The sequence below is a fragment of the Rhinatrema bivittatum genome, chromosome 4, assembly GCF_901001135.1.
Source record: "Rhinatrema bivittatum chromosome 4, aRhiBiv1.1, whole genome shotgun sequence".
Lineage (NCBI taxonomy): Eukaryota > Metazoa > Chordata > Amphibia > Gymnophiona > Rhinatrematidae > Rhinatrema > Rhinatrema bivittatum.
In genome coordinates, this window is record NC_042618.1 from 33219936 (window position 1) to 33243904 (window position 23969).

At 45.9% G+C, this 23969-nt stretch overlaps 1 protein-coding gene across 2 annotated transcripts; it reads left to right on the forward strand.

The window, feature by feature from the left end:
* Positions 1–1782: 1782 nt before the first annotated feature.
* HHIPL1 (HHIP like 1) lies at positions 1783–15685 on the forward strand. Of its 2 annotated transcripts, XM_029597920.1 has the most exons (9): positions 1783–2175; positions 4090–4736; positions 5846–5989; positions 7290–7618; positions 9268–9394; positions 10562–10707; positions 12068–12149; positions 12990–13072; positions 14080–15685. In XM_029597920.1, exons 1-9 carry the CDS (start codon positions 1897–1899, stop codon positions 14715–14717), a joined length of 2475 nt encoding a protein of 824 aa, XP_029453780.1. In that variant the 5' UTR covers positions 1783–1896; the 3' UTR covers positions 14718–15685. The 2 variants fall into 2 exon arrangements, with proteins under 2 accessions (XP_029453780.1, XP_029453781.1); XM_029597921.1 differs by lacking the exons at positions 7290–7618; positions 9268–9394.
* Positions 15686–23969: the final 8284 nt, after the last annotated feature.

The window sequence follows — 23969 nt, forward strand, 5'->3', positions numbered from 1 at the left end:
TTTGCACTAAGGCTTTTCTCCCATTATGTTGGAAAAAGACCTTGATGAATCAGGCCCTTAAAGCAGACATTACATCACATGATGTAGTAATTAATAAAATTGGAGAACAGTGATGAAAACCCAAGACTAAAGCGCAAACAACTGTGTTTCCAGAGGAACCTCTCAGAAATTAGCCCTGGGCTCTGCCTTTAGATATGTTCACCTTGGCTATTTCACCAGCCAAAGTTGAACCTATTACGGTGCCTATTTTATAAACAATTTTATGAAAAGTTCCCTTACTTGAGCTCTATGTTGCTTTTCTGACCCCCCCCCCCCCAGACTGGAGTAGCGCTATACCACCGTGGTCTCTCACTATCCCTGAAAACCTTAAATACTTTTCTGACTCAAATTTTCCAGTGTTCTTCTCAGAGATGCAAAATGGGAGAAACCGCTTCATAACTCAGACCCTGAAATTGTTTTAACTTAAGACATTCTAAACATTTTTCGAGGTAAAAAGGAACGAATGAATATAATTCTCATTGCATGATGTCCTTATTCGGTATGTAAAGTTCCCAATTTGCCCTTATCTGGAGACAACGTTCCTCTTATTTAGCTAAAAATATAATGACCCGATTTTAAAAGCCGAGTGCGTGTAAAAAACGGGGGTTATGCGCATGGCTGGGCCTTGCACGCGCCACGCGCATTTTAAAAGGGGCCCAGCCAAGCGCATAACCCTCGTTACGCGCACAAGAGCCGGGCCGAAGAAAAGGGGTGGGGAGGGGGACAGAGAGGGGCAGTCCAGGGGGTGGGGAGGGGCAGAGCTGGAGGCCGCCGGTACAGCGGCCATTTGCTGCTGTGCCGGGGGATCGCCTGCCGGCCCGCGCAACTTACACCAGCTCAGGAGGGAACTGGAGGAGGCCCGATCTGGTCACCGCGCATAAATTGCAATTTTCACCACCCCCTTGCGCGCGCCGCCCTGGATTTCATAATATACGCGTGCACATGATATAAAATCACGCATCCATGTGTGCGCATGACGGGTAGTATGCACACATGGGCACGCGCATATTTTTTAAAAATCTACCCCTTGTTGTTTTCACATTCTTCTTCTGGAGGTTCCCACAAGTCAAGAGAAAAGTGTGCATAGTTTCTCCAATGACTTCTGAACTATGCTTGAAATTTTTCTGAGATTTGATGGCGATTTACACACTAGACTAGGCGGATACTGGAGGCTGCCACCAGCACAACCACAAGAGAAAGGGAAGTGGCTGCACGGATCGGCCTCACAAAACTGGTGATCAGAAGTGAGAAAGCCTGGGAAGAGCCATGAAAAAGGAAAATGTATTTGCAAGGTAGATAAATTGGGTCTTGTAGTCCTAATCTGTCCTCGCAGTATCCGTTTCCACAGATTCCAGCAAAACGTAGGGGCAACTTTATGGTTTGACAAGTTCCCTTTGAGAGCTTTGGAATTCTGGAATAAATGATTTGCAGAAATTCAAAAGCTGAAAGACATCAAATCTTACAGTAAACCTGTTGTGTTTAATTAACAGCGTAGCTTCAGAGGCAGAAAAAATTAAATCAGTAGTTCTGAAATCTAATTTTTGCCACTTTAAGGAAACTTGGAGTTGCTCCCCGTCTTTTGAATTTTCCGCTATTAGGGGAGAGAGAGAGACGCTGGTCTGCCATCCAGAACAAATTAGATGCAAACTGGGCCCCCAAAAGGGGGTGGACGGCAGGACAGAGCCTCTCCCCCCACCTCTTCTCCTCGACAGCAGCCGGATCACAAAGGAATGTGCAGCTGCCTGAGGGCGGCCTCGCGCACGGGCTGGGGTGGCGGCCAAGCTGCAACAGCTGTTGCACAACTGGAGCCTGCAAGGCTCCGGCTCCTATCGCACACAGCCTCCCGCCGCTACGCCCATGGCAGGCCGGAGAGGGGCTGCGGCCGCGTTGCTGCTGCTGCTGTTTGCCCTGCTCGCCTGGCCGGGCCGCGTCGCCCCGCACCCGCAGTGCCTGGACTTTAAGCCGCCCTTCCGGCCCTCGCACGAGCTCGCCTTCTGCCTCCAGTACAAGGACTTCGGCTGCTGCGACTCGGCCCGGGACCGCGAGCTGCGCGAGCGCTACTACGCCGTCCTGGCGCGCATGCACCGAGGCAGCCACGAGGCCTGTGCCTCGCACGTGCAGGACATCCTGTGCCAGGTGAGCGCGCGCTCTGCCCTCACCTCTCCCTGCCGCTGCTACCTACTACCCTCTCTGTTCTCTCAGGTCTCTGGTGCCCTCTGCCCGCCCCTCCCTTTCCCATTCCATGCCCTTGCCACGCCCTCCCTGTGACCCTGCCTGTCCTCTGCTCTCACCTTTTCCCGTTTTGTGCCCTTGCTCTCTTCTGTCCTCTGTATCACCCTCTGCCTTCGCCTTTCTATGCCCCATCTGCCTTGTCCATTTCCCCTGACTTTTCCTCCCAGCTGCTCCCTGCCTTCCTGCTGCTTATCCTGCCCACCTTGCTTCTCTTTTCACTGCCCTATTCCTTTCTCTGCTATGGCTTTCTGCCCTGTCCTCTGCCTTCTTGATATGTGGTTTCAAGGGTAGTGGCAGACTTGGACAGATGCCGCCTCTAGGTACTGTTAGTGCTGGTGTCAACCCCACCCAGCAAAGCTCTGAGCCCTGCAACACAGCTTCCCCCCTCTCCCGCAACACCTGGTTCAGCAGTGCAATCTTCTGCTGCAGCGAGTGTGGGAACTAAGCCTGGCATGGAAGTCCAGAGGGGGGAGGTTTGGCGCACATCTTAGTCCCCTGTTCACTGCATCAGAGAATTGCATTGCTGAAATGGAAGGAGGCTGCCGCAGGCTTTGGAGGTCCAGAGCAGGATTTGGTAATCTTTATGGTGGCAGGGGCAGTAAATTTGCCACCCTCCAGATTTTGCCATCCTAGGCATGGGCCTAGTAAGCCTGTGTTTAAATCCAGACCTGTTCAAAGAAGTGGAATCAGAAGCTGTTTCTTCATGGAAAGGGTGGTCGATTCCTGGAATGGCCTTCCAAGGGGAGGCGATGCAACTAAAAGGCAGTAACAGGAGTTCAAGAAAGCATGGGATAAAGGTAGAGGATCCCTAGTTGCAGAGAAGTGAAAGGAAAACCAGAGATCAAACTGAGGGCTGTGGCATGCACTAGGAAGTTTTGGTCCCCTCCTTCTACTCATTTCTGCGCATTGAGTGTTGGCCAATATTGTCCCCACCACAGAGCCTGTGACCTTGGTTTTATTTCTTGGCAGAATAGTGCGGAGGTTTGCTATTGTCTTTTGCAGCCCACCGTGCCCAGCCTTCCCTGCATGCACCTGCCTACACCGGCCAGGCCTGACTGCTTGGCTTCTGACAAGGTTCGGCTCTTCCAGTCCAGCATTGCTAAAACTAAAATGGGAAACTAGATGGGCCTTAGGGTCATTTATATGACTTTGTATTCTGTTTCTATACCCTGGAAACTTGTTTCTTTTGTTCCCTGCCCCTCCTTGTTACTCTACCTTTCCCCTCCCTGATGCTCCTTATCTTCCATGCTGCTCCCTGCCCTTCCTTGCTTCTTCCTGTCCTGTCCTTTCATGCTTGCTGCTCTCTGACCTCCTATGTCTTCCTGTTACTCTTTATCCTACCTTTTCTTTTTTGTTTCTCTCATCTATCATTTCTTGTCACTCCTTGAAACTGCCATGGCCAAGTCGTCATGATTTGTTGGGAGAGCCACCCAACCCCTGGATCCAGAACCGTCCAACCCAGCAGCCCTCGGAGCTGTGCTGTAGATTTACAGGAGGTTCAGGTCGAGTGTCCCTTCTAAGCAACCAGTGCCACTCAAACTCTTGTCTTCCCCTGTGCTTAGAATTCTTATATAATCGGTTCTTTAATGGTTTATTTTATTGCAAATATTCTCTGCTGTTTCAAAATCACTTTTTGCACGTAGAGAGAGCCAAGGCGATGCCCCTGTAGAATTTCTGCTGGCTTTACAGTAACTCATTTTCATGAGATCTCACAAACAGTTTGTGTTTGCAGGTGAATGCTTCTTCAGTTCCATATCTCTGCTCAGATGCTTTTGCATATTTACAGATCGGTCCTCTTTTTTTTTTTTCCCCTGTTAGGAATGCTCTCCTTACGCTGCCCACTTGTATGATGCTGAAGATCCTTTGACGCCCCTGCGGACAGTTGCAGGGCTTTGTGAAGATTACTGCATAGACATGTGGCAGAAGTGCCGGTCCGTACTGGGTTACATCTCTGGAGACAGACAGCTAATAGCACTGGAAAATAACATGGCGAAGTTCTGCCACTATTTGGCCCTTGATGATGTGGACTACTGTTTTCCTCGGCTGCTAACAAATACCAATCTTAACCAAAATCTTGGGCTAGTGACTGCTGACTGGGAGGGGTGTCTCCAGCTGTGCCTGGTAGAAGTAGCTAATGGCCTCCAGAATCCTGTTGCCATGGTGCATGCGAACGACGGGACTCACAGGTTTTTCGTCGCAGAACAAGTGGGCTTGGTTTGGGCCTACCTCCCGAATCGATCCAGGCTCGAAAAGCCCTTTCTGAACCTAACCGAAGCGGTCCTCACCTCGCCCTGGGAAGGAGACGAGAGGGGCTTTCTGGGGATCGTCTTCCACCCTAAGTTCAAGCACAACGGCAAAGTGTACGTCTACTATTCGGTGGAAGATGGGTTCGATGAGAAGATCAGGATCAGCGAGTTCAGAATTTCTGCTACTGATATGAATATGGTGGATCATGGGTCTGAAAGGTAATGCTATTTCTCACTTCACGGGTTTTTTCAAAACATACGTTTAACCTGTGTTGTGGGTTTGCCCCACCGACCACTCTCCCAGTCACAATCCACCTGGAATCATGTTCACATCCTCTCAACCCATATGGTGAGCTGGGATTAAAAAAAAAAAAAAAGAGTCCCAGCTATGGGTTCAAATCCTCTCACAGCAGTTGGTGAGCTGGGCTTAAATAAACAAAGTCCCAGGGTCTCCCAGTAGTTAAAGGTCTCTGCAGTTTTTGTCTTAATGCACAACTGTCTCTGAGTTATAGCTTCATCTTATTAAACACAGCAGTAAGGAAGCAACGCCTCCCTTGAATCCTCCTGCACAGCCTAAGCTTTGCTTGTGTCCGCTGGGCCTGGCTCTTAGGGAACCTGCCCTACTGTCACTTCCCACCATAGTCTGCAGCTGGGGTTTGTGTGTCCCCTTTCACTCTGGCTGCAACTACATCCCCCCCCACCCCCGGCAGTGTTCACTTAGAGCTGCTGGCCTGCGATCTCTGGAGGGGGTCTCCACCACTTGTCTCCTACGTGCATCGGCTCAGGCCCATCCTCGGAGCTGTCCTCCACCTCCATCTCCTCAGTTTCTTCCTTTGGCTCAAGTATTTATTTATTTATTTATTTATTTAAAGATTTTTTTTATATACCGGGGCACGTTAGAAACATCACCTCGGTTCACAATGTAACGTAACATAGCAACAAGCTTTACAATAATTTAAAGTATAGTAACGAGACAGATAACTAACTCAACTTCTTCCTGTTCCTGCTCTCACCCTCCTCCTACCATGCCCGGCCTCTCTCGTCCTCTTGATAGGGTAAAGCCTGGGAAGTTCCTCCCCCCCCCCCACCCCCCTCCGGAACACCTGTGCCTTCTGGGAGTTGGAGTCCGAATGCTATTGTGATTTCTTGTACATACCGGATCCCCCTTCCAGGTTTTCCTTGCAGCCCACCTTCATGCATTCACCAGGGGAATATAATGCCCATCACAGCTGACATACTCTTTTTTTTTTTTTTATTATTATTATTATTTTTTTCTGTTTCTTCCTTCCCTTTGGTAAGAGTACAAACCATTGCTGTTTTTTGAACAGGATAATACTGGAGGTGGATGAGCCTGCATCCAATCACAATGGAGGAGAGCTGCTCTTCGGAGATGACGGCTATCTTTACATATTCACCGGTGATGGAGGAATGGCCGGTGATCCATTTGGGAAGTTTGGAAATTCTCAGAACCTGTAAGTGGTTTTCTCTCTCTGCAGGCAGCCTGCATCTTCTGTCAGAGGCACTGAAGCTGGCAAACGTTAAATCGACTGTGCGGCCTAGGATTTCTCAAAATAAAAATGTGCTTCTTTCATGACTTTGTTTCCAGGGGCGGATTGGCCCACCGGGGGATCGGGCATCCCCCAGTGGGCCGATCGCTCCAGTCACGTGGTCTGCCGTGCGTGGCCGTGACGGAGCCACGCTCGGCAGACCACGTGATGTGTCCTGGGCCGGCCTGAGCGGCGAATACCCGGGCCGGTCCGACATCTTGAATCTGCCGCTGTTTGTTTCCCCCTTAATAAATCTTCAGTTTTGTCTAATGTGCTTAGATTTAGGAGAATAAAAAGCATGCATTTTCTGTCCTGGTCACAAAATGTTCCTCTTTTTCTGCTGAGCTCGCACTTTTTAGACGATTAGGATGCTGCTGTCTCCTCAGATGTGAATGCTATACGCATAAGTTTTCGTATATCAGGATACTGGTTCTTCTCCCTGCCCTTGTTCCGCACTTGGGAAGGAGTGGCCTTGCGGTTAGAGCAGTGGCCTGTGAGCCAGGGTTCAAATCCCGCTTCTCCCACTGACATTCCATGTGACCTCGGGCAAATCACTTTGTTACCCGTTTCTCCTGTAAGCTCTTTGGGGCATTCACTTATCGTACCTGAAAAAAATGTTGCAATGAAAATTGGAAAGGCATTTTAAAAATGCAACATATTTTTTTTTGTTCTTTCCGAAGTTCTAAACTCTAATGCCCCTCAGATGAAGCATAAACAAAGGGGATTCTTAATAACTGATCTTGTTTTTAACTGCCTGCCAAATCATTTAATTGTGTTACAAGCTCTGCTGCCATAAAGAATATTTATCTTTGATAGGAAGCTTAAGACGTTACAGCAGGGCTTTCAAAATCTGTCCAGGGACCCCCCCCCCTTCAGTTTTCAGGATATCCACAAATGAATATGCATGAGAGAAATCTGCATGCACTGGAGATGTGACGTATACAGATTTATCTCATGCATATTCATCGGGGGCGTCCTGAAATCCAGACTGGCTGTGGGGGTGTATCAAGACATGTCTGGGAAGCCCCGAGTGACACAGTTATGTGACTGGCTAGGTTGAACGAAGCCCGGAGGTCCATCAGATACTGCAGCAGTACTGGAAACTGGGCTGACTGGATGGGCCTTGTGGTCGCTGCCTGCCGTTTGTATTCTGCGTGGCTCTGATTCGGCGACAAGAATTTGCTTTCACTAAACAGCCGCTTTCCTCTCCTTCCCCATTCCACAGGTCAACCTTGTTAGGCAAAGTCCTGCGGATTAACGTGGACAATAACGACCGTGGGCCTCTTTACAGAATTCCTCCAGACAACCCGTTCGTCGGCGACCCACAAGCCCGACCTGAAATCTATGCATACGGGGTGAGGAACATGTGGCGCTGCTCGTTTGATAGGGGTGACCCCTACACAAAGGAAGGGAAAGGACGTCTTTTCTGTGGAGATGTAGGACAGAATAAATTTGAAGAAGTCGACATTGTAGAGAGAGGAAAGAATTATGGCTGGAGGGCGAGGGAAGGATTCAGCTGTTATGATAAGAAACTTTGCGCCAATTCGTCTCTAGGTAACTACCATGTCCTGCTGTAAGACCTTTAACCGCGGCGGGCGCCGGCTTAGGCCCTGGCGCCGCCACCCTCGCGTTCGACGTTTCGCAGGAGCCGCTTTGTCAGCGAAGCCGCCCGGGCGCACCACGATTTCATTACAGAAGCCGTACCAAGCAATATTTACTGACCAGGGACGGACAGCGCGGACGAGGACGTTTCCCCTCACTGAGCTGCCACGGCGCTAACGCAGCATCGAATCGATAGCACGACCTCTTTTTGATTGGCAGCTTAACAGAACGTGGGAACCGTGGTATTGCATGTTAACAACCATTGGGAACCGGTCAGGATTATAACCAGGTTGGAATCCCTGTCTTGGCATTTTGAGGGCAGGCGCATGGATTGTTCCCAGAACTCCCGCTGGATTCACAACCTTTGTAATACATAATTGCTCTCTGCTCTGGCTGTCATTTTTATTTATAGCATACGTTTATAAAACATACTTTGGGGATGTAGATGCAAAATTCTTTTTTTTTTTTTCTTTAATTTGCCTTTTAAATGTGCTGTTTGGCATCACGTTTTATCCCATTGACTGCCTGGCTCGTGGAAACAGGTTTTGCAAGCAGTTCTTTCCTGCGCTTGCGGGCCGATGCTGTGGTTTGAAAAGCTAATGCTTAGCTGTCGCTGCACGTAATTTGCCATACACGTACGGCAGCTGGCCAGGCTAGGCCCGGGCGCACCACAGCAAAAGTCAACCAGGCAGGAACCTGGGGAAAGACATTTGCATGGGGACACAAGTCCTTTGGGAGGGTAACGTTATAATGACCCGTGACACCTAGGCATTGCCAAAAGTGCATGTTCTGCCAGTTTTCAAAGCCAACTTCCACGCATAAGTTTGTTTTGAAAGTTATCCCTAGGAACACGCACAAAGGGCATAACTTGGGCGGGTTCCCTTAGGCACAATGGGGGTAATTGTCAAAGGAGTTACGTGCATAAAAGTAGCATATATCTTAGCAATTTTCAAAAGCCCACTTACACACGTAAAACCTTTTTTGCAAATCATCTCCATGCTTTTAAAAACTAAAAGCATGCCTGTAGTTCCTGACTTTGTCCTGATTCTGCCCCCTTCCCTCCTGGAACATCTGTTTTTCTTGGGCATGAAAGTAAGCGTGAAATGAGGTTGTACACAGACTTTTATTCGCCCGGCCTCTGCGTCATTCTGTAACGAGCCATGCACGTGCACAAACCCGTGTTTTATACATGCACGCGCTCTGAAAGAATTAAACCCCACCCCCCCCACCCCATAAGAGGGCAGCTCTCAGCGCTAGTGACCTGGGCAAACGGGTCCAATGGAAAATTCCTCCCCTGCACGCAGGCTCCGGGACAGGGAAGAACGTGGGGAGGTTTGATTTCAAATGCATGCGTCTCGTTTTCCAGCTGATGTTTGCCTACAGAAAAAGTCCAATGGGCGCATTGTACCCACAGGCTTTTTTGGGTGGTTTACTGTTGAAAATCAGATACAATATTAGCTGTGCGGGCATTCTGAAGATTGATCCCCTCCCAAGCAGAGCAGAGCCCACCCCACGCGCATTTTCATTTAACTAAAGCCCGTACCGTCAAACGTGGCAAGAAATTCTGTATTTTTTCTTCCCCTTCCCCCCTCCTTCTGCAGATGACGTGCTTCCGATTTTCGCTTATCCGCACAAAATGGGGAAATCTGTTACGGGAGGGTACGTCTATCGAGGCTGCGAGTCTCCAAACTTAAATGGCCTCTACGTATTTGGTGACTTCATGAGCGGGTAAGTGAAGTTTCCAGTCGCCCACCGGGCAGAGTCCTGGCATTGGATTGAGCTTCTGTGCTGTGCCCTTGGCTAAGCCCAGCCCCAGCTCTCCCGAGAGCCCTGGCCCGGTAGGGCGCACATTACTGCGTCTCGTGGATGACTTAGCCTGGTGCTGGGCGGGCGATAAGCAAGGGCTATTTCCCGAGTGCGCAGAAGCAGCAGTAATGCGCCCGATGCCAGGCTGGAATTAATATCACATTTATATTTGTAAAAAGCGTTATTAAATGACAGGCCCTATCCAACATATTTAAAGCACAAAGTTTATACCGCAGTGAAACAGGATCACCAAGTATTTATCACGCACCAATATTAAAACGTCCATATACAAAGGTTTAAGGGCTGCAGCGTCTTCTAAAACAATTTTGCCTGCTTTTTCATCGTAACTATAAATGATTAGTTTACCTGACTGGTTTATTATCATTATTTCAATCCCCTCTGCCTTCTCTTGCTGCCTTCCTTCAGATGTGCCGTTTCAGGGCTCTTAAGTAGCCACGCCATGCCATGAGGGGGCAGCTGCTCCACTCCCGATTTTACTCCCTGACTTTGTTACAGAAAATGGAACTACAGTCCAGAGATGCAGATGGGTAAAGCCCAGACTGGCTGCCTGTTTCTTACGCCGTGGAGCTCGTAGGCCACGCCACTTACCCCCCCCCCCCCCCTCGACCTCACTGACCTTGCCAGTTTCCCCTGGGCTCCCGTACTTCTGGGCTCGGGACAGGTAATCTAGTTACCTCCTAATTGTCTGGCTTGGTGCTTCCTTGAAGTGACCCTCTTCCTAGTCATTCTTCACTGTAATGGAGGAATTCCTTGTCTGCGAGGCCCGCCTTCGTTGCTAACGAGCTAGTTCTGGAGCCATGGCCGCTTGCAGTGGTAGAGGGCAGGAGACAGGCCTAGCCCCCTCACTAGGCCCCAAATTCTCTCTGGCAGAGGTAGTCAGCAGGAGTGGCTTTCCCCCAGGCCCTCCCTCTCCACCCCGCCTAACCCTGATTCACAGAAAATCAGAAGCAAGGTTCCCAAATCCCGTTGTGGCAGGCGTCCCTGATTTCAGTATGACTGAATTAAGATTTTCTCAGCTTGCCGGAAAAGTCTTGTGCCTGTCACTTTTTTTTGTCTTCCCTTCTGCAGACGTTTAATGTCGTTGGAAGAGAATCGTCAAACCAGGGAATGGGAATACAATGAAGTCTGCATGGGAACTGGACAGACGTGCACATTCCCTGGTCTCATAAATAACTATTATCAGTACATTATCTCTTTTGGGGAAGATGAGGCAGGTAATCGCGCTTAACAGCACTCCTACACCGCCCTGCATGCTTGTTTGTGTCGAGAAAGAATTCATCTTTTCCTCCGTTTCCTGGTCATTGTAATAATATAATAATCCTATAATGTGTGCACGTTCACATCCACAGTGGGGGGGTGGGGAAGGTTAAACCCAGCGAGTGGAGAGATGAAAGCTGGGCGTAATCAGATCCAGAAATAAATTCCAAAGAATACTGATTACGATGCAGCTTTTAAGATTTTTTTTTCCCATCTTTTGTTCTTGGGTGACGTTCAGAGATCTCCCTCCCTCTGCCTCCTTTTGCTAAAAATGACCGTGTTAGCCGTTAATGCTTAGACAGCTGTGCGATCTCTGCGTGTGGAGGTTTCCAGGAGGACTCCTTATTTTTTCCCCTTTGGACAAACATGCGAGAGAAGCCCTGCGAGTGATGTAACCGTCTAGAGCTGAAAGGCTATAAAAGGAGAAAGTGTGCCTGATGCCGAGAGTCTGCTGGGAGGCCGCGCTTGCTCTTGAGTGTTTGTCCCGGCTGCTAGGCAGCAGCACACAGCGGTTTGCTAGTCAAAGATTTTCTTCTTGTAACAAGAGTGGGGTGAGGCCGCTGGCTTCCAAACAGAAAATCTCGGGCCAAAACGCCTGCGGTCTGCTGTTACGGAGTGCCGATTTCCCAGAGCAGCTGTAGAAGCGATGCCTTGAGTATAGGAAGTCTGTGAGTTTCTTCTTTTTTTTCCCAGTAATCAGTGAAGGAATAGCTATTGATGAGCCTAAAGTTCCTGCAAACAGTAATTTATCACAGTTATTAGTAGCCAGCGTGCTCTTGGGGAAAGCTGTGCATCCAACGAGCAGTCACAGTGCCCCCGGGTAACGATAGCTAAATGACTTATCTCCCTCAGCACATCTTCTGACATGATGTTTTAAGGAAGGGTCTACACTGTTTCAGGTCATGCACTATAACAGGGGTGGCCAACTCTGGTCCTTAAGAGCCACAAACAGGCCAGGTTTTCAGGATATTCACAATTAATAATGCAGGAGATAGATTTGCATACAATGGAGGCAGTGCATGCAGATCTATCTCATGCATATTCATTGTGGATATCCTGAAAACTTGGCTGAGAGAACCCCCCTTCCCTACCCTAGAATAAAAATGTGTGTGCTTGCTTTCCGTGCCGTTCAGTTAAATTAACTTATGTGAGACAGTCTTAATAATTTTGGTCTGAAAAACGAGAGAACATTCCTGTCCGGTTTCCTGCATGGATGGCGCTCTTCATCCCTCGGCCCTGGCCGAGGCTGTTTGGCAGGGCACCCGGACTCCATTCAGATATATATTGTCTCTTCTTGTTTTGTTTTCTTTTTCCAAGGAGAGCTTTATTTCATGTCTACCGGAATTCCAATCGCGACCTCTCCTAGCGGTGTGATTTATAAAATTGTAGACCCCTCGCGGTAAGAATCGATTTGCCTTTTAATACTCAAAATTTGGTTTTTGAGATTTGCAGGAACCTTTCCTGATCGTTAGCATTAGTTGTAGCTCTTTTCAGTCTGGCTGCAGCAAAGGCCCTAGGAGATGAGACTAACGTACTCAAGTATGTGCCCCCTAGAGGGGAGGAGAGAAGTGGGATATGATAAGAGACATTCAGGTGCCTCAAAGTATTAATAATACATAAGAAGCAAGTATTTTGATGTGAAATGGGAGTTCTAGGTCAGCGCTTCTCACCCCAGTCCTCGGGCACACCTAACCAGTCAGATTTTCAGGGTATTCACCATGAATATGCATGAGATAGATCTGCATACAATAAAAGCAGTGCATGCGACTCTTATCTCATGCATAATCATGGTGGATATCCTGAAAACCTGATTGGCTAGGTGTGCCCTGAGGACTGGGTTGAAAAGCGCTGCTCTAGGTCATGATAGAAGGCTCAGAGGGGGGTCTAACCGTTAGGAAGCATTTCTTCACAGAAAGGGTGGTTGATGCATGGAATAGCCTCCCAGTGGAGGTAAAAAACAAAAAAAAAAACAGTAACAGAATTAAAAAAAAGCACAGAGGATGTTCAGTTGCACAGAAGTGAAGGGAATGCCAGAGATTAGCTGGGGCCTATTTGCATTGCAAAAGAAAGTAAACCGGACAGACTAGACAGGCCTTTGGGTTCCTTATGTGCCATCATAGTCTCTGTTGTTATGACCTTCCTTGGGAAAGCAACAGAAAAGTTGTGTGTTGTGAATGAAAACATTGCTTGCTATGAACAGACAGCTCTGTTGTCTCCTGTTTTCTTCTTCTTCTTGTAGGAGGGCCCCACCAGGAAGTTGTCACTTTGAGCCTTTGCCAGTGAGAGTGAAAAGTAGACTCGTTGACTTTGTGCCAAAGGAAAGTGAGTTCTCATCTTACAATTGTGCTGCCGCATGGGGGCATCCATAAATATTGAATACAAAGTTGACCTTTGTTCTTGTTGCCAGTGATACTGTATTGTTCCAGCAGGAGAGGAAACACAGACTGCCCTTTGTCATGGGGACACTGCATGGAGATGCATAAGGGCATAGTGGAATCCACAGACAAGACCTGGCGCTTGAGAAAACCTAATCCTATAGTGTTGAAGTTCTGTAATCTCCTTACCCTGCACTAGAGTTAGACCTGTTCTTCATGGCCTCCTCCTTTGCGGGGGTAATGCTTTGAAGGAAGGAATTTTTCTAGTGTGTGTGTGTGTTTTTGTTTTGTTTTTTAACGTAAGAGCAGGGCTGTTCTGTTGATTGAACGCTGTGCCACCTGCAAGCAAAAGCCAGAATTAGGCTTTTCGTTTTCATTTTTCTTTTACTTTTTTGGTTCATGAAAGTTCTTATTTTATTATTTTTGTTCTGTGGGTGTTAGAGAAAACAGTGGCAAGTGATATCTTAGAAGCCCAGGGGTGTGGCATAATAGAAGAGGAATCCCAGCGAGTGCCCTCGTTAAATGTTTGCACATAATATTGCCAAGCACCAGGAACATTGGAGTAAAGTGTCCGTGATGGAAACATCACCCTAACCTAAATGCATGCACCGTAGGGAGCTCGAGGGAACTCAGGCCTGGAAGTTATCCCTGGTGTTCCTTGCAGTAGGTAGAATAGAAAATCGATTACTCAAAGTTCCAAAAATTGCTCAAGTCTCTTAATACAATGCCAGGATGCATCTGGCCAGTGCAGAACATTTTTTAATAACTATGCCTGTCACAGGTGTTAACATATTAAAACAGCAGTACTAGCAAAACCATTTTTAGATAATGCAATTCATGAATCTTAAGAGAATCATGAAGACTGCATTCGGATTAACCTTTGACTGTTCCCTTGCACAATGTCTCTGATCACATCTTTTTTGGATTTTTTTTTTTTTTTGCTTGTTTTCACAGAGCTGATAGTGAAACCTTTGCCAACGAAACGCCCTAAAGCGAAACCAACCTCTAAAGTCTCTGAAAGGGTCAGATCCACGGTACAGCCACCTCCAAGCACCACTCCTGATTGGTTGGCCCAGCTTCTGCAACTTCTGAGAAATCAAGAGAGAGGACGACGAGTATCTGCAGCCAGTAAGCCCACAACGAAACCTCCGAAGTCCAGAAAAGATGGAAAGAGCGGAGAAAGGAGGAGACAGGGGAAGAAGAACAGATCCAGGGGCCCTGCAGCCGGCAGGACTAGCTCCTCGGAACCCCAGAGTGGCACAGTGAGACTGGTGGATGGTCAAGGCAGAACCGGCCAAGGAAGGGTGGAGATTTTTATTAACGGAGCCTGGGGCACGGTGTGTGATGACCTGTGGAACGTGAAGGCAGCGGCTGTGGTGTGTCGCCAGCTGGGCTTCCCCTCCGTGATCCGGGCAAGCACACAGTCTGAATTTGGGGAAGGCCTCTCGCTGCAGATCCTGCTCGATGACGTTCAGTGTACCGGGAAGGAGCGGAACCTGCTGGAGTGCAAGCACGCCAACGTGGGCACACACAACTGCTCCCACCAGGAGGATGCAGGGGTTGTATGTAGCCATTCAGATAGCGAAAACTAGCAACAAGAGACCCATGGAAATAGACTTATAAGAGGTATCACGGATGAAGTCCATTATTTTAATAGTTGTTATGTCTTTGATATTGGCTCATGTTGGCTGTGAATCAACTATACCCCATGCTCCAGAGACTTCCTTCGTGTGCTATGTCCCCAAGTCATAAACGCTGCTCTAGATGTCCCTCCTAACACATTTTGTGTTGTTTGCCTTCAAGCCTTTTGTCTGGACATTTGTAGTAAAGAATGTGTGCCCCACAGGGATGACAAAGGGAGAGAAGTACCCTAAAAAATCCTGTTTGATGATTGGAGCCATCTGGTGCATATGCTGCATCCTCTTGATGGCAATGCATGTATCTTCATGAATTCCAGAACTTGTCTTCCAAAAATGAATTAAAACTGAGCAGGAACTTAAAACAAGTTTGCAGAAATAGCATTTAAATTATGAGTTAGGTAGAAGGGAAAGACTGGAGCACTGCCATCCATGAATAAAGGTAGATAGAAGTGAATTAATGGTGGCTTAGAACAACATGTAGCAAACTCCTCTTCAGTCGGGTGAGCATGGAGCCACGTCACATGGAGCAAGCTGAGGCAGTCCTGCTCTTACCATACTCTGTATGCATGAAGACGTAATCCAAAGCTGAATGACATCTCCATGGCTAAAACCAGGACTGGCTCAGTCTATTCCTTCTGACATGGAGCCACACCACCCTAACTCTTCTGCACTTAAAATGCAACATCAAAACATTTGCCAGGTGCTTAACATGCAGAAATGTAAAATTTCCGGAAGTTTTGAAGTGATCGGAAAAAAATATGGAAATTTTGTGAAAAATTGAAATTACACAATTCTTGTTTTTGTATAATATTTAAACTTATCTTACTGCGTTCAAGATACAAAATTAACTATGCACAAATAAGTATATGAAATTTGTCTTTTTTAATATGAAACTAAAGCATTTATACTTTTCAATCTCATAAGTATGTCACAGAGTTATTACAGATACAACCACTGCTAGAGGCTGACCTGTGAGCTGTTGCAACCCGGTGTGTCTGAACTATAACCAGTTTGAAAATAAGAATTCTGAAACCTGTAATGCATAAAAATTTGCTTTTATTATCTGAAATTGAGAAAATGAGCTCTCTCTATTGAGTATCTTAGCATCAAACTGCCTTCGGTGCTCTGGAAAAATGAAAAACAAAAACATGCTGGTGAAAAATCAATAGTATTCACTAGCAGTAAATGCAGATCCTCAATTAAACTTTATAACATGAAACAATAGTTTGCTTCTAATTGGAGAATATGAGCCACATGAAACATGTTGTCATTTACACAAAACATTTCTGAACATAGCAGCACCTCTAGCTTCTGTCTCCAGTTAGAATCCGTATCCGAATAGCCTCCTACCCAGACTGAAATGAGCTTCTCTGCCCGCTGTTTCTTGATGTGGACGGGTATATTCCCAAACCCAGATCAGTTTCTCTCATCTGCTGCAGAAGACAGAGGGGTCAGAGGCAGTGTCGTACAAAGGCCCAGCCCGCACTCGTGGCAGAGTCCTAGACTGCACTCTTGGACCAAGTACCTGCAGCTGGACTACAATTGTCCTAAGACTATTGCTTGCAGTAGCAGTCCCCTCATCGCTGCAAACATTTTTTAATTTGTAGTTTTGGATCAAACAGATTTGCAGCAGTGTGAATCGATTGGCAACAACCATAAAATAGCATATTACAGCAAAGAACAGAGCGATGCAAACATTTCTTGAAGTCAGTGTTTCGGAACCACCGCTCCGGGGCACTAGTCCCTGGCAGCTCTTCTGGCCACTCCACGGAGCAACTCTGATTATAGGACAAGGAGGATGAAGCAGGACCTACCGTGCAGCTGCACCTGAGCAAGAAGAAAGCTTTCTTAAACTGGCTAGTTATCTTCTTAAAATGACCTGACTTGCTGCAGGGATGAACCATGAGATTAAAGACCGGGTGGGGGAGGGATTACATTCTTATACCCCCCACTCATCAGCATTGCAACCAGTCCACAATTTTAGGAAGGTAGCTAGCAGGTCCCTGGCATACAGAAGGTTGAGAAACCGTCATATTAAAATGGTCTCGCTCAGAACTTATTTACATAGGGGTAGATTTTATAATTTTGCGCAAGCGCATACTTTTGTTTGCGCACCAGGCGCGAACAAAAGTACGCTGGATTTTATAAGATACGTGCGTATCTTATAAAATCTGGGGTCAGCGCGCGCGCAAGGGGGTGCACATTTGTGCAACTTGCGTGCGCCGAGCCCGGCGCGCGCTGCCTGTTCCCTCCGAGGCCGCTCCGAAATCGGAGAGGCCTCGGAGGGAACTTTCTTTCCACCCCCCCCCCCCCCGCACCTTCCCCTCCCTTCTCCTACCTAACCCACCCCCCCGGCCCTATCTAAACCCCCCCTCTACCTTTCTTGGCAGATTTATGCCTGCTGAAAGCAGGCATAAATCTGCGTGCGCCATCACCCGACCCGGGGGCTGGTACGGAGGCCTCGACCACGCCCTCGGGCCGGCGCCACACCCCCCGGTCCCGTCCCAAACTGCCCCCTGACCCCGGACACACCCCCTCCCTGCTCCTTTTACGAAGCCCCAGGACTTGCGCACGTCCCGGGGCTGTGCGCGCACCGGCGGCCTATGCAAAATAGGCGCGCCGGCGTGCGAGTGCCCTGCGCGCGTAAATCCGGCCGGATTTACGCGCGCAGGGCCTTTAAAATCCGGCCCATAGTGCACACAATGGGGTAGATTTTATAAATGTACGTGCGGGCGTACTTTTGTTCGTGCACCAGGCTCGAACAAAAGTACGCTGGATTTTATATCTTATAAAATCCGGGGTTGGCGCGCGCAAGGGGGTGCACATTTGTGCAACCTGCCTGTTCCCTCCAAGGCCGCTCCGAAATCGGAGTGGCCTCGGAGGGAACTTTCCTTCCACCTCCCCTCACCTTCCCCTCCCTTCCCCTAGCTAACCCACCCCCCCGGCCCTATCTAACCCCCCCCCCCCCCTTTGTTGGCAGATTTACGCCTGCAAAAAGCAGGTGTAAATCTGCGCGCGCCATCACCTGACCCAGGGGCTGGTCCGGAGGCCGGCACCACGCCCCCGGGCCGGCACCACGCCCCCGGGCCCACCCCCAAAACGCCGCAGCACGCCCCCGACACACCCCTCCATGCAAGCCCCGGGACTTACGCGCGTCCCGGGGCTTGTGCGCGCCACCGAGCCTATGCAAAATAGGCTCGGCGCGCGCAGGGGGGGTTGGGGTAGGTTTTTGGGGGGTACGCGCATACCCTTTTGAAAATCTACCCCAATATTTTGTTCAGGACTGGAATCCATGGCTCTAGCACTAAACTTTCAAAAGGGAAACTTGATAAAATGAGGAAAATAGTTAAAAAAACAAAATGAAAGGTGTAGCTACAAAGGTTAAGAGTGTACAATAGGCATGGACATTGTTAAAAAATACACAAAAAATATGGAGAAAGATTTTTCTTAAAGAAATTGCATAAGGACCATCATACTAAGCACTACTGGTCCAAAAAGGTTCTTTGCTTTTTAAATAATCATCAGTCCAAAAGTCCAGATATATTTTTTGGAATTTGTTTTTACAAATAAAATGAGAATGACCAAACTCTTATCTTTGTTCTTCTTATTATCTTTGGTATGAAAACCCCATCGTTCCCAACATGTGCCATGTTTTGAGGTAAAACTTCTGCTTTAGGGGATTCTCTTAAGTCACACCAATACTAAAATAAAAAGAGAGCATTAAAACAGAAGATATGCCCATAGCACAACAAGCAATACAGCATACACACCATTCTTATAAGCTCCAATGATCTGTGGGTTCTAATCCAACCCTGGAAGCACTACAGAATTCTATTATTTAGCTTAGACTTCTAATTAGCTAGATGAAAAAAGACCCATGACATCAACCATCAGAACCTGCAGTTTTTTTGTAGAGACAACTTTTATATTCTAAAAGGTGAGTTTTTATCATCTGATTTGTACGTCCAACATATAAAAGATTTACAGGGACAGCGAGTAGCATATACAACATTTTTAGATGTGCAGTTAGATTGATCCTTTAATTGAAAGACATGACCCGAAGCAGGATCATGCCATGAAGATAATGAAATTGTAGAAGGATACATTGAGCAATTACCACAAGGAGTATGTCCAGAAAAATTTGAAGTTATCATGTTTTTTTGGCACAGTGTACATCGATTTCACCAACACATCCTTTAAATTTCTTCCCCTCAAGTGTGCAATCAAAGGTTGTTCCTGAAAGATGGAATGTAGCTGTAACACATGCCAATGTCTCTGTAAAATTGATATTCATTGTTGAGATTTACTGGAGTAACGGATAACACAAACCAAGCGTTCTGAAGATTTTTCTTTATCTTGTTTTAGCAAAAGCCACTCTGTGGGCATTTAAAGCTCTCTTAAAAGCTGGTTTTATGACCTGCTTAGGATAACCTCATTGTAAGAGTACTGAGCAGACATCTTTTGCCTGTATGACATAGTCTTCCTTGCTTGAGCAAATTCTGCGTAAACGCAAAAATTGTCCAATCAGCAAATTAGAACGCAATGTATAAGGATGAAAACTATAAAATCGTAGAAAGTTGTCAGCTGGTTTCCTAAATATATGAGTTGTCAACCTATTATTCATTTTTTGAATCAAAATGTCAAGAAATGGTAAGTACTCGATGATGTGACATAGTAAATTGTAAATGAGGATCAAGAGAGTTAAGCTAATGTGAAAGCAACTTTAAATCCTCTACTGGAGCTTGCCACAGAAAAAAGATATCATCTATATATCTTGACCAGCCTATGATGTTTTGTTTAAAAAAAGAAGATGGATACAAAAATAATTCTTCAAAATTCAAAACATAAAGATTAGCAACACTGAGGCCATTGTTGGCCCCATAGCTATACCATTATCTCATGTGAAGTGGACCCTTCACATGAGATAATGTAATTGATTGTTTCTACCTTGAATGAAATAAAAGAACTTGATTTCTTGACTAGTCTTGAAAGACTACAGAAACATCCTAAAATTCCCATTTTCTGCACAATACCTAAAATTCATAAGAATCTAAATCAATCCACCTGGATGTCCAATTATTTTGTCTGTTCAGTCTCTTTTGGAACCTTTATTAATTTTTGTTGATTCCTTTTTACATGAAGCTGTGCAATCTGCTAAATCATATTTATTTATTTTATTGTTTTTATATACCAACATTCATTGGATTATATCCCATCGGTTTACATTATAACCGTGAGAACTAATAGGACTGAGGAGTCTTACTTTGATACATTGTAACATTGCAAAACATAGTTAACTTAATGAGCTAAGGAGTATAAGCATTGAGACTGTGAGACTTAGTAGGACTAAGGAGTCTTACTTTTGATAAGTTGTAACATTGCAGAAACATATATAACTTAATAACTTCATGAGCTAAAGAAGCTTGTCAGTGCACTATAACATATAAGGCATTGAACTTGAGATTGAGGTTTCTTAGAAGGGATACATGGTATCTTGCAAGGGGGAAAGTGGTGACATTGATGCTTCGGCGTATAATAGTATAGGGGTGTGGAACAATGTATAGGTAGGTGACGTTGAGTACTGGGAGGATGGGGTACTTATATCTGCTGTGGGAGGTGGGTGGGGTCTCTGTGGTGGTAGGCTTTTTGGAATAGCCAGGTTTTCAGGTTTTTTTGAAAGATTGGGTGGAGGGTTCCAGTCTTATTTGGGTGGGCAGTTTGTTCCAAAGGGATGGGCCTGCTATTGAGATGGCGTGTTTTCTGGTGGAGGAGAGGTGGGCTAGTTTTGTGGGAGGGATAGTGAGCAGGCCGGTGTTTTGGGATCGCAGGTTTCTCTGCGGGTCGTGATGGAGGGGGGGGGGGGTGTTCTTTAGCCATTTGTGATTATCGTTGTTAATGGTTTTGTGTAGTAGAGTAAGGCTTTTGTATTGCGCCCTGTAGGAGACAGGAAGCCAATGGAGCTCTTTTAGTATGGGGGTGATGTGTGAGGAACGACTGCAGTTTGTGAGCGATCTGGCCGCTTCGTTTTGCAGAAGCTGGAGGGGTTTGATGGAGGAGGCTGGGAGTCCAAGGAGGAGGGAGTTGCAGTAATCGAGTTTGGAAAGTATGAGGGACTGGAGTACTGTGCGGTAATCATGTTTGAATAGGAGGGGTTTGATTCTTTTCAGGACTTGGAGCTTATAGTAGCCCTCCTTGATTGTTAAATGTATGTGTTTCTTTATGTTGAGATCAGAGTCTAGAGTAATGCCAAGGTCTTTTACTTCGTTGGAGAAATGAAAGTTTGGTTGAACAGACACAATTTCTTGTATGGTCTTTGTTGTGGTTTTGTTGGAGATGTGTAATAATTCTGTTTTTTTGTGGTTGAGTGTCAGTGATATCTGAGTGAGGAGGTTTGTTATTTGGCTGGAGAGGGATTCCCATAATGAGATGGTGTTAGGTATGTTTTCCTTGATGGGAAGAAGGATCTGGACGTCGTCTGCATAGATGTAGTAGGTGAGGTCCAGGTTGGAGAGGAGCTTGCAGAGGGGGAGCATGTATATATTGAGGAGGAGGAGAGTGAGGATCCTTGGGGTACACACCATGGGGGAGAGGGAATTGTTTTGACTCAGCGTTATTGAGTTGAACTTTGTAGGATCTGTTAGATAGGTAGGAACTGAACCATTTGAGGGTATTTTCTCCTAGGCCAATCGCCATCAGTCGAGTTAGTAGAGTGTTGTCATTTACGGTGTCGAACGCAGCAGAGATGTCGAAGTACCAGGAGGTAGGAGTGTCCATTGTCAATGGCTCTGAGGATTGTGTCTGAGAGTGATAAAAGGAGAGTCTCGGTGCTACGGGATTTCCTGAAGCCGTGTTGTGCGGGGTGCATTATATTATGATTTTCCAGATATTCTGTGAGTTGGAGGTTAACAAGTTTTTCCATGATCTTGGATATGAAGGGCAGGTTTGAGATGGGTCTGTAGTTGGCAGGGTCGGAAGGGTCCAGTTGTGGTCTTTTGAGGATGGGCTTGATTATAGCACATTTTAGGGCTTCGGGGAAGATGCCTTGTTCTAGGGATGTATTTATTATGTCAGCAATGGGTTTGACTATGATGTCTGGTATGAGTTTGAGGGTCTTGACGGGGATAGGGTCGAGGGGGTGAATGGCTGGGTTTATTTTTTGAATGATTATATTCAAGATACAACCATAAAAAAGATAATAAGAAGGACAAAGGTAAGTGTTTATTCATTCTCATTTTATTTGCAAAAAAAATACCAAAACTATATCTGGACTTTTGGACCGATTATTATTTAAAAAGCAAAGAAGCTTTTTGGACCGGTAGTGCTTAGAATGATGGTCCTTATGCAATTTCTTTAAGTAAAATCTTTCTCTATATTTTTTGTGTGTCTTAGCAATGGTTTTTCAGTGACTCTTACTAACCCATTGTTAAAAAATACCATCTTAGAAGTGAAGTCCAGATATATTTATTCCACACATTAAGAAAGGTGGAAGGAAAGCCAAATGATTGCTGGCATGATTAAAATGTGAGATGAAAGGCTATTTTAGCCAAGAAAATCTTTCTTCAAAAATTGGAAGAAGGATCTATCTGAAGAAAATAGGAAAAAGTATAAGCATTGGCAAGTTAAATGTAAAACCTTGATAAGACAGACTAAAGGAGAATTTGAAAAGAAGTTGTCCGTAGAGGCAAAAACTCATAATAAAAACATTTTAAAATATATCCAAAGTAGGAAGTCTTCAAGGGAGTCAGTTGGATCATTAGATGACCAAGGGTTTAAAGGGGCACTTAGGGAAGATAAGGCCATCATGGAAAGACTAAATGAATTACTGAGGAGGGTGTTGGGGAGATACCCATTCCAGAGACAGTTTTCAAGGGTGACGATTCAGATGAACTGACCCAAATCTTGGTGAACCTAGAAGATGTAGTAGGCCAGATTGACAGACTGTAAGAGCAGCAAATCACCTGGACCGGATGACTTGATTTGGTATACATCCCAGGGTTCTGAAAGAACTAAAAAATGAAATTTCAGACTTATTACAAAATTTATAACCTATCATTAAAATCATCCGTCATTCCTGAAGACTGAAAGGTGGCCAATGTAACCCCGATACATAAAAAGGGCTCCAGAGGTGATCTGGGAAATTATAGACCGGTGAGCCCGACTTCAGGGCCAGGAAAAATCCTGGAAAGTATTAGAAAGAATAAAATTACAGAACATCTAGACAGACATGATTTAATGGGACACAGCCAGTATGGCTTTACCCAAGGGAAGTCTTGTCTTACAAATCTACATTTTTTTTTTGAAGGGGTGAATAAACGTGGATAAAAGTGAACCAGTAGATGTGGTGTACTTGGATTTTCAGAAGACACTGACATGAGAATCCCTCATGAGAATCTTCTAAGAAAACGAACAAGTCATGAGATAGGAGGTGATGTCCTTTTGTGGAAAGCAAACTATTTAAAAAACAGGAAACAGTAGGATTAAATGGTCTGTTTTCACAGTGGAAAACGGTAAACAATGGAGTGCCTCAGGGATCTGTACTTAGACCAGTGCTTTTTAATATATTTATAAATGATCTGGAAAGAGGTATGACAAGTGAGATGATCAGATTTGCAGATGACACAAAATTATTCAGAGTAGTTAAATCATAAGTAGATTGTGATAAATTGCAGGAGGACCTTGCAATTTAGACATCCAAATGACCTTGCAAGATTGGACATCCAAATGGCAGTTGAAATTTAATGTGAACAAGTGGAAGGTGAAGCATATAGGGAAAAATAACGCATGCTTTAGTTACACAATGTTAGTTTCCATTTTAGTATTTATCATGTAGGAAAAAGATCTAGGCTCAGTGGCAGAAAAAAAAAAAACAAATAATGTTAGCAATTATTAGGAAGGGAATGGCAAATAAAGCAGAGGATATCATAATGCCTCTGTATCGCTCAATGGTTAGACTGCACCTTGAATATTATGTGCAGTTCTGATTGCCACATCTCATGAAAAGATTTAGTTGCACTGGAGAAGGTACAGAGAAGGGCAACAAAAATGATAAAGGGGATGGAACAGCTCCCCTATGAGGAAAGGCTGAAGAGGTTAGGACTGTTCAGCTTGGAGAAGAGATGGCTGAGGGGGGATATGATAGAGGTCTACAAAATCATGAAAGGACTTGAACAGGTAAATGTGAAACATTTATTCTTTCAGATAATA

Coding starts and splice junctions, on each gene's coding strand:
- HHIPL1 (XM_029597920.1), top strand. CDS start 1,897: ATGGCAGGCCGGAGAGGGGCTGCGGCCGCGTTGCTGCTGCTGCTGTTT. Junction 10,708..12,067: donor TTTTGGGGAAGATGAGGCAG/GTAATCGCGCTT, acceptor TCTTTTTCCAAG/GAGAGCTTTATTTCATGTCT. Junction 12,150..12,989: donor AAAATTGTAGACCCCTCGCG/GTAAGAATCGAT, acceptor TTCTTCTTGTAG/GAGGGCCCCACCAGGAAGTT.